General features: G+C 38.6%; 1 protein-coding gene across 1 annotated transcript in view; it reads right to left on the bottom strand.

Moving 5' to 3' along the window:
* Window positions 1-1,002: 1,002 nt before the first annotated feature.
* LOC104155005 (gamma-secretase-activating protein-like) overlaps window positions 1,003-10,098 on the bottom strand; it is a 32,355-nt gene continuing 23,259 nt past the window's right edge. Inside the window, exons 18-23 of the mRNA XM_009705943.1 lie at window positions 9,482-9,535; window positions 5,432-5,557; window positions 4,981-5,036; window positions 4,525-4,556; window positions 2,804-2,865; window positions 1,003-1,116 (exon numbers count right to left, since the gene is read on the bottom strand). Of these exons, the coding sequence (XP_009704245.1) occupies window positions 1,003-1,116; window positions 2,804-2,865; window positions 4,525-4,556; window positions 4,981-5,036; window positions 5,432-5,557; window positions 9,482-9,535 (444 nt within the window). The remainder of the gene's footprint in view (window positions 1,117-2,803; window positions 2,866-4,524; window positions 4,557-4,980; window positions 5,037-5,431; window positions 5,558-9,481; window positions 9,536-10,098) is intronic.

The raw sequence follows: 10,098 nt of genomic DNA, 5'->3' as shown, positions 1-10,098 counted from the left end.
TACTCTTCCTATTTTAATCAGTCACTATTTTTTCTTCCTTTCCTATAAGGATACAGAACACAGAATACCAATTTCCAGCAAAACAACTTGTCAAGCTATAGAGTGAGGCCTGAATAGAAGAGTCAGCAGCCTCAGTGGAAGCTGCAGTGGTTCAGAGAACACTGTAAGGTTGACAGCACAACCAATTTGCACAGGAGTTCCAAAGAGATGCAGGTACTAGTAGCCTCAAGAAAGCTTCCTGAGATTTCCATCACTAGAAAAGAGCACTGTGGGGAGTTTCTACTGAACGGTGGGGCAGGGCTAGCACAGACAAAGAACATGATTTACTACTTGCCATGTCAGCTTTTGTGGACTCTGCATTCTGCACTTAAAGGACTTGATGTCGAGACATACAAAACCAGGTATAATCATTTCTATGCACCACAGTCACAGTTTTTAAAGCTTCTTTTTTTTAAGTTTCTCTTAAGAGAGAGAGGATGAAAGACAGAAAAATAAAAACTTGGAAAGCAAATTTTCACTGTAGTTTACATGGATTTCTTCAGGCAAAACTCTCCCTCCTGTTACAGAAAGCCCACTAAAGTCAGTTTGTAGGAGTAGTGAAGATATACTCCCATGTCATATTGCAGTGAAATCTTTTTTTCTTAATTTGTACTTCCCCTGACGGCAGTTTCATTATTCAAGACATGCAGCAATGTATTCTACAGGATCTAAAGACCACTTCTTTCAACTTTCAAGATGAGTTCACATTTTCGTTTCTGGGAGCAGACCATATTTGTACAAGTGGTAAAGGGAACTGTTTCTTCTGTATTCTGAGTGACCAATACAACTCTTTAATGTTATTTAAGTATTATTATTTCCTTTATCAATCTATACAATATTAAGCACCAAAATACAGTTAAGTATCTTAAAAACCATCTCCTCTCACCAAATACATACTATATACACAGAGTACATATCCAAGACCCTACCCACCAACAAATACTTGATTGCTCACAATAGTGACTATGAAATCAAACTAACCAGGTTTGCAACGTAATCCAAAACTATTAGGTCAATCTTCTTTTTTCCTACATACTGTAGATGTCTCGTAAGGTGATCCTTCAGCTGAGCAACCATCTAGAAAAAAAAGCCAAAAATTCAGTATACTTGGGCATCTTCAAAAAAGATGCAAGAACTGTAGCAGGTTCAGGGCCTGGTCACTAGGTATTAACACAACAAAATGTTTCCCTGTTACAAAACTCCAGATGAGAGCCCAAGCTACCGTACAATCTTGCCAAATTCAACAGCAGATGTGAATATTCAAAATGGTTAGTTGGTGCAAAATCAGCAAAATGAGTGTGAAGTTGAACTTTCAGTGACATTGAAGAGAAAAAGCTTACAGTTCTTACATGTCTCTGGGTCAAGTCAAATGAATAGGGTAAAAGAAGGATTTTAATAAGAAACCTGAATCCTGAGAATGTAAGTATTTCTTACGTACAAATAAACCTAAGGGATTTTACAATAAAGAAAACTAGCACAAGTTTGTGGTAGTAGCGAAGAAGCTGTTTTAATAAGAAACCTGAATCCTGAGAATGTAAGTATTTCTTACGTACAAATAAACCTAAGGGATTTTACAATAAAGAAAACTAGCACAAGTACAGTTTGTGGTAGTAGCCAAGAAGCTGAGAAACTGAGTGATTAATGGCAACTTCAGGTTAAACATTAATCGTAAAGTCTTTAAAATCAGGTGTTTGTTATCATACAGACCATGCCACTCCCTACCCTCTCCTTTCTGAAATATTCTCTGACCTCATGTAGCTTCAGATTGCAACTCAAGTCCATGCTAGTTCTTTGCTAAGAATTACTGTGAAGCATTATTTGTTTTAAAGCTCAGTGTGAAAACTGAGGCAAATAAAAATCTCTGTCTCAAGGAGTTTACAAGTAGATTAATCTCAATGTGTCAGGACAGCAATATAGGTATTAGGAAAGCACTGACAAAGGGCAAGAGTGACCTGCTTTTTGGATCTATCTGAATAAACTGCAGGGAAGGAATGTAGAGACGCTTCAGAAAATGAGAGGTAGAACTTGGAAGCAGGGGGACAAGACTGCAAAGGATGAAAATCTGCCTTAGATTTGGACAGACAGGACAGTGTTGATATGCTCTTCACAGACGCAGTGCTGAGACCTTCCAGTGCATGCTGAAGAGTTTTATTTCATTTTAGCTATAAGAGAAGAAGAGATAAGTGAACATTTCTATTTACACAGAGGGAGGTCAGGATTTATCACCCAGAAGCATAAGGATGGGAGATCCTTTAGGGAGATCATCAGTGAAAACAGCGCAAAAGAGGAAGGGACCTCAGAATAGCCATAGCAGTCCCAGAAGTGAGGTAAAAGGAAAAGGAGATAGTAAAAAAGGTTTTAAATTGAGCAGCAAGAATATCTGTGATCTTCTCTTTGAGGAAAGCAGTGGTGGAGAATTCACTTACACATGTTTTAAGGATGTAAAGTAGTCCAAAAATAACTGACAGAATAAGATGAACTCCAGGACAGAATAACAGTTTCTAGCCACAGAAAAGTTGTATAGGGAATAAACATTTTGACACATCAACTTTCCATTGCTGTTTTCCCCTATGCCTTATGATATCATGACCTGTTAAGATGATATCATGATATCATGACTATGAACTTTAAAACTTAGGAAATACCATGTTTGTCCCATAGCTACCCTTGAGTGAGCTTCCTCTCAACACTGGAACTTAGAAGCTTAGTCTTTACATTTGTTGACGCTGTGCGTCCTCTAGTGCACGCTGACAAAAGCACATACCAGTCCCATTAGTAATTGCTGCTGATAATCTTCCTCTTGAAAGAGAGGTATTAGCCTTTCCTCTGAAATAAACAGAGCAACAATCATTCAAGGACATGACACTATAGAAATACCATGAGACTTCAACCAGCTTCAAAAGTACTTAGAAACATTTACAAACAAACAGAAGTTGTGGTTTGATCGACTCACCTACAGAACTAAGATAGTGAAGAATCAAGGACTGCATAAGAGAAAACTTCGGAATGGAAAATAACCCTGTATCTGTCATCTTATCCCTGAAGTGCTTAACATAGTGCAACACAAGCTTGTCACACCACTTTACACTTCATTTGCATTACTCTCTTCGATATTTAAGTGAGAGCTATCACACTGTGGTGATTCAGTAGAGCAAAGAAGCACGGAGAACCTTCTGGTAACATCAGTGCAAATGTGTATACTATTCAGATCTTGTAATTTACAAATGAACAAGCTAAAACAGCTGCACGGGTTTTCCAAGGAAATGGCTAGACAGAAAATAAATATTCTACAAAATCACCTCCCACTTTCCTGCTTCTCTAACATGGTCTGGCTGCTTCTGTTACTCAGATTTGCAGACTGCTATGTAAAAGAACACAACTTTTCTAACTAAATGGAAGGAGGTTAGAGTATCTACTGAAATTTAATACCCTGTATTTCCTAATCAGTGCTTCCTGTCTACTAACAGCAAAGGAAGAAAAACAATCTCCTATTTCATCATGTAGTATAAAATCAAGTCAACATTTTACCGATCCAAGTGCTAAATTTTTACAAAATTCTTTCCAGCCATCTTTGCTCACCTGGAAATATATTTACTCCACCACTCAGCAGCACAAAGACCTGTGTTGTTTGATTTTAAAGGACCTGAAGAAAAATCTACAGGGAAGATACACTACATTGACGCCTGTTAGCAGCTGGCTGCTATCTAGAAATTCTCTATTAACAGTTAAACATCTGATTTATTTATCAATAAGCGCCTTTGGAAATCATGAACCTGAGGCTCGCAAAGTTGATACAAAGTCCCTCAAAGTCAGAGCCCATAGTGATAACCAGCAGTGGTGTGGATGACTAGTGTTAGAGGCTGGAAATGAATGCACTGAAAATTCTTCACAATAAAAGGAGGGAGCAGCACTTAGATCAGCATCATTGCACAGCACACAGTGGCAGGGCACACAGAAAGCACTGATGTGTGAACAGCAGGAACATCATTTACTACTAAATTCAGTTTTACTTATTTCTGAGAGGAACCGAGCATCACAAAAATCTCAAGTGCTCCTGGCCTCAGGAAATTCATTACATCTGCTTTCTCTAGACCGTGATTTTTTCACCAGCCATAATCTCTTCCAATACACAAGTTCTAGAGTTGCAAAGGCAGCTGTAACTGGACAAGACTCAACAGCAACATGCCATCACTGATACATCCTGAAGAAGAAATCCTTAGGCAGACAAAGGTTTACTGCTTATGTTTTTAGATCCAATGTGAAGTAGGAACTTGATTTTCAAGGGTTTCCTAGTCTGTGTATGATCCTACCACTACTATCAGAGATAGCAGTTTTTCTCTAATTTAAGAACTGCTCATCTTAATGTCTCCAACTCTTCAGTGCTGAAAACACACAGAGCAATTTATTTTTAGCCAGCAACAGCTAGATGGAAATATCCTAATAAACCTTACAGCTAAGGCCTTCATCAAGACAACTTTTACTTACCAGAGTCCCAAGTGTCCAGATGAGAAAGCACCCTGGGGTTTGAAACAAAAATCAGCTTGTTTCATATGCATTACTCTAAAGGATTTCGTAAGGACATTAAAAACCTTAAATGACCTGTTGATCTTTCAAAGATAGCTAAAGAAATCAAAGAACTGTACATGTGACTACATTTAGTAAAGATATCAAATAGCATAAAAAAATTCTGTCAGAGTGACGCAAAAAATTGCATCAGAGTAACGCTTCACATCTACCATAAATACCCTAGCTCTAGAGGCTTGGCTATTTCAGATCACGCTGTAGTGATCACAAGGATTCCAATAATTTTCAGCTGGATAACCTTCTTTAAAATAAGATATGTAATCAGATACCTAATAAACTATTTAAATGGCACGTTAAATCTTTCAGCATACTTCGACAAAATAAGAAATTGCAAATATAATAGAAAACAGTACTTACTTTTTGGCATTTTCAAAAATATTCCTCAAATATGCTGTGGTTCTTCTCTCCTCTCTCTGGTTTGTAAACAAACAAAAATCCCCAAATGAACAAGCAGAAGGCCAATTAAAATACTCCCTGATAAAATGCGGATGAGAAATGAAGCTGGGTTTCCCTTCAAATGGAAATACACATAGTGGGGCTTCAACCTGCCTTCCAACTACCCATGCTCATAGGCACTCACACACATCTAACCAACATGCTTTTGTTTAGTTTCTTGCATTATTTTAACAGAGTAAGACTTACAGGCAATCACCTTCTTAAGTAAAATGACTGCAAGTCTTTGCACTTCTCAAAATCACATTCCCATTTCTTTACCCTCAAAATAAAAAAGCTAACTCTTTCATGTTTGTCTTTAAAACATCCACTTCAGAGGCAGCTCTGGAGACTGTTTCAGTGCATGCATATTTACCTCTTCTGAAAGGTTACGCCATTCCCTCCTGAGCACATTATTATGGTAATGCAAGTGTGGCTCTGCATACTTCACACTCTCCAAGTTTGAGTTGAGTTTCTCCCAGAAGCCTTTGGAGTTTTGGAACTGCAAAGTATTGCAGGGAAAGCATGAATACAGGCTGCACTCTTAAAGAAATATCTAATCACCCTCCCACTAAGTGATTGGAAAGAACTGTGATTAATGTAGCTTCATAACAATCTAAGTGAAAAAAGTTAACAAAAGCAGTTAGGTTATGTTTTCCCAGTGCTTTTTATTTCCTTGATTTGACGGCAAGGGTAGCACTTACTTAAACTTGAGGTCAAGATTTGGTGCCTGTAATGCAGATACTTTGCCAGCTTAGTACCCTTTTAAGTCATTGGGAAGAAATGTGTACCTCTAGCTCATAATCCATCTGACTTATTTCACATTTTTGGGATGGGATGGCAAGAACTGCACCACAGACTACACTGGCCATATTGTCTAGACTTCCGCTGACTGTAAAAGGAGCCTCAGGCAACTGACTTACATGTAAATGTTTACATTTGGTCAAATAAATCCCATTCCCGGTTTCTAGTAGTTCTAAATAGAGGAACACTACCATGACCCTGGCAGCTGCAGGCTGCCACTGTTTTCAAGCTGCATTAATACTTACATTGCAAACATCCATTTGCTAACCTCAAGTAACAGTGCCTCATCCCAGAAAAGAAACAAAATCCAAACATTTCCATAGCAATTCTAAAGTCTTTGACTCTAATGCTGAAATTAATTTAAACTCAGCTGTGAACAGACAGGAAGAAAAAGAACCAAACACACACACACTGGCTTCCTGAGCTAGTTCTTGGACTGGGTATACAGATTTGAAGCCACTGTTATAAAGGGGGGGTGATGCGATCATTGCTGAGGAAGAGATGAGAATAAGGCAATTCTTTTTGGCAGTTGTAAACAACAAAAGATGGTACTAGCTGTTCTTGCCCCTCTTTACATACATTTATGTTCCAATGCAGACACCACAGTAGTGACATTTGAAAGAAGAGAAGTTTGAGTTCACAACACTCCTCTGCCTTGCATTAACATCTTGGATTTTGCTGTCTCTCTCCTACTTTTCTACAATGACAGTAACTTTAGAAGAAAACCTCAGAAGCCTTTAAAACCACTTCCTACTATAAACTGCAATTTGCAAAGGAAAATAAATTGCAGAGACTCAATCCTGCCAGCCACTTCCCTCTTGCTGCCAGTGCCAATTGTCACTTTATTGTTGTAGCTGCAGCAGAGAAGAAAAATAAAAAATCTTGGGTTTGCTTCACGTTAGTTATATTTAGCAGCTGGAAACTAGAAATGCATATGGCACCATATGTTCACCCTGCTGGAGCTAACTAAAAGATTTACAACCTACTACTGCAGTATGTTGCCTAAACGATACCAATATGAAATCAGAGAAATACCAAGAATACAGTGTAAGGGTATCATCTAGTGACTAATTTAAGCAACTGCGACAGCACCACCACTGCAAAACTGCATTCAGGCCACACTGGATTTTGTCTGATGTGTGGCAAAGGGGAAGCAAGACAGCAAGTTTCTTTCATATATTGAATCTCTAACAGGAAGTGGTAGACTTCAGAATTAAAAGCAGACACCACTGACAACCTGCACTCTATTAAATCTCATTAAACAGTCAAAAGTTTAAAATACAGGATTATTTTAATTAAATCTGTTATTTCTTGAGGATCATCAGGGCAAGGACTAGAAAGAGAAGGCTTCTTCGTCTTCAGTGGTGTTTATTTTGCAGATATTTCTAGAGAGTCAGGAATTAATACCTAAAAGACACTGTATTGCCAGAAGCCAAAGCAAGGTCTACCGGGTTGCAATCCCTGAAAAGCTACGATGAAGCCTTTCATAAATAATTTTTTTTTTTTTTAACTGAAGACAAAGAGAGCTCTCTGCTATACCCCTCTGAAAGGATGCAGGGTGACAACAACCTTTAAGAGGCACATGTCCTCTCCGGGGGAACTGTAGTGCTATGTCTCCCCAGCAGTGAAGGTATTCAGAGAGCCGTGTTAACCAACTATGTAGCTGCACAGGCAGCTGCTCCTTAAAGTATCAGTCTTCACCCCAGTGGCTCAGTGCATCATAAAGAAGAGGCCGCCTTTTCCTGAGCTGATCTCTCCGTCAACTGCTTGCACTACCCATTTTCACTCTTCTAGACCTCCTCCTATTTTCTTCCCTTCTTCTTCCTGCCCCTTCCTTCTCCCCTTCTGACCAAGCCTGTCATTACCCCTTCAAGTTTGGTTTCTGTGTTTGAAAAGGAAAAAAAAAAAAAAAGGCAGACTCTTACTAATTGTAATCCTTATGTAAAGCTTTTTGACAATTGGACTGACTGTTCCCTCTTTTGCATAGACTCACTCAATATATCTTGTTGAACAGGAATTTAGTGATAAAAATACACCTGTTACCTAAATAGCACAGATTTTTTTCTGAATATGGACATATCCCTCCCAAAGGCTCTCAACAATTAATGGGCTTGAGAACTCCAAAAAGCTTCTCAAAGCAACAATTCACCATTGTTTCTGTGAAATGCCATAAAATCTTTGCAAAAGAAATACTACTTGTAGGACCAGATTTGTCACGAGGGTCTGACTTGTGATGCCGACAACATACATCAACTGAAATGCCAACAACTGACCACTTGAACACGAGCCACAGTGGGTTTGTGTCACTGGAGTGGTACAAAAGCAGCCAAAGCACTAACCCTTACCCTGTGTATTATCATCTTTGTCCTCACTCAAGAGTCAGAGCAATCTGTAGTCAAAAGTAGCAGGAAATATTTGTCTTTAGTTCAACTCTGACCTTTTCAATCTGTTTAGGTTTCAGACAGAAATAGGAAATTAGTTCCACAATCAGGAAGTATAGCTGCTAAAGGCATTTGCCCCCAGGGGTTTGAGGTTCAATCTCAGACAAATTAAAGGCCTGCTAACTTTGACCTCAGTGAATTACAGGGATTATCTAGCAACAAATTTTCTCAAGATCTGATTTTCCCAGGTGTCCCAGCTCTCAGGGCAGCCTTCCCAAGCAAAGCATGCAAAGCCCAATTCCCTGACAGCAGTCATGTGAATCTGTAGCAGCACAGCTGTGATGAACTGTTGCGCAGTGAGTGGGCAGTGGGTAATTTCACTGATTTTAAAAGATTTCATGAATGGTGAAGCTTTACGAGCTAATTATAAGCACTGGGGAGGAAAGGGATTCTCACCTCTTTAAAGTGTTACATGAAACAATACTGTCAGGTATCCAGAGTCTACTCCCATGTGTTGCTGGTACTGCTGTGTTCAAGCTCCGACTCTTCCCATTATCCCTCCACAACAAGGTACTTATTAAAAGCCTCTTTCAGATTTTGTAAAGGAAAGCTTAGGAAAATATCAAGTATAACTTTAAACTGGAGCTGAGGGAGTGGAATGGAAGACGGGAAGAATCATTCACATTGCTTTCAACGGAAAGTACAATTTCCTACCCAAACAGCATGTGCTCTCCCCATCCAGCTCACTGCCTTTTGGAGGCTGTGCAGGAATTTGTCTAGATTTAGCTAGCCAAAGCCCTGACATCACTGCAATCACAGGATGCTATGGACAAAACAAAGCAAGAGGGTCAGGAACCACTGGTACCAATGGCAGCACAATGAAATATCCCTTAAAAGTGGGGATATGTAGCGATAATGGAAATCGTACATGTCTGTTGGGTCAAGTTTACCTCCAGCTAAAGAAGTCACAAAATGAAGAGGTATCAGTCAAGTCTAACAAGAATTAATTCTTTGAGGATCTTCCCTGTTGAATGGAAGAAGTCTCTTCAGAAAGGGAAAAAAAACATCTTTGAGCTAGCAAACGTCAGTCTGAATAACTGATATTTTAGTAAATGCATAAGCCACTTCAAACAGGGCAACTTTCTGTTCAGCCCTATTTTTGAATAGGGCTGTGGGGATGCTGCTTCTTTAGTATTGAGCACACCCCCATCACAGATATGTGGTTTTATACTGGAACTCACCTCTAATACAGGTAGAGGAATAATGTCTGTTGCACATGTTACGCCAGGGATAATCTATAAATACAGACAAATTATAAGAATATAAATGATTTAGCATAAAACATGGGCCTGTTTGGGTATTGAAGTGAATCTCCATTACCCGTTTCCTTTGTGAAACTAGCTAGCTAAAATTGTACATTCAAGTTTTGCCAAAAAGAAATATGGAAGATGTTTCTCTCATTCATCTCATTTAAAAAGAAGACAACATATTAGAACAGTGTCAGATCAGAGAAATGAAAATAACCTATTTTCTCTAACTGTAGAGTCTTGCCTGAAGTTATTTTACTTCTGCAAACTTACTCATAAATCTTAACTCTACCGATAGTGTTTGTGTTGGAAATAACTGCATGATTTTGCTGGTTAAATATATTCTGCATTCATTATAAACTCATATGATAAGCAATAAATTAATATCTCATTATGAAAACTGAAGAGATTTAATAATCCATTCCATTATAGTAGCTGTTCCTGTTTTATAAATGCTTTTATTTGTTGACAAAAAATAGGTCTCATGGAAAATGCCACAAAGGTTAAGACTTGACAAAATAAAACGGGCATAAAGCACAGATATGGAATTA

This window comes from Cariama cristata, unplaced genomic scaffold (assembly GCF_000690535.1).
Source record: "Cariama cristata isolate BGI_N322 unplaced genomic scaffold, ASM69053v1 scaffold2438, whole genome shotgun sequence".
Lineage (NCBI taxonomy): Eukaryota > Metazoa > Chordata > Aves > Cariamiformes > Cariamidae > Cariama > Cariama cristata.
Note: the sequence above shows the minus strand (reverse complement) of the source record. Positions and strands in the feature narration are given on the sequence as shown.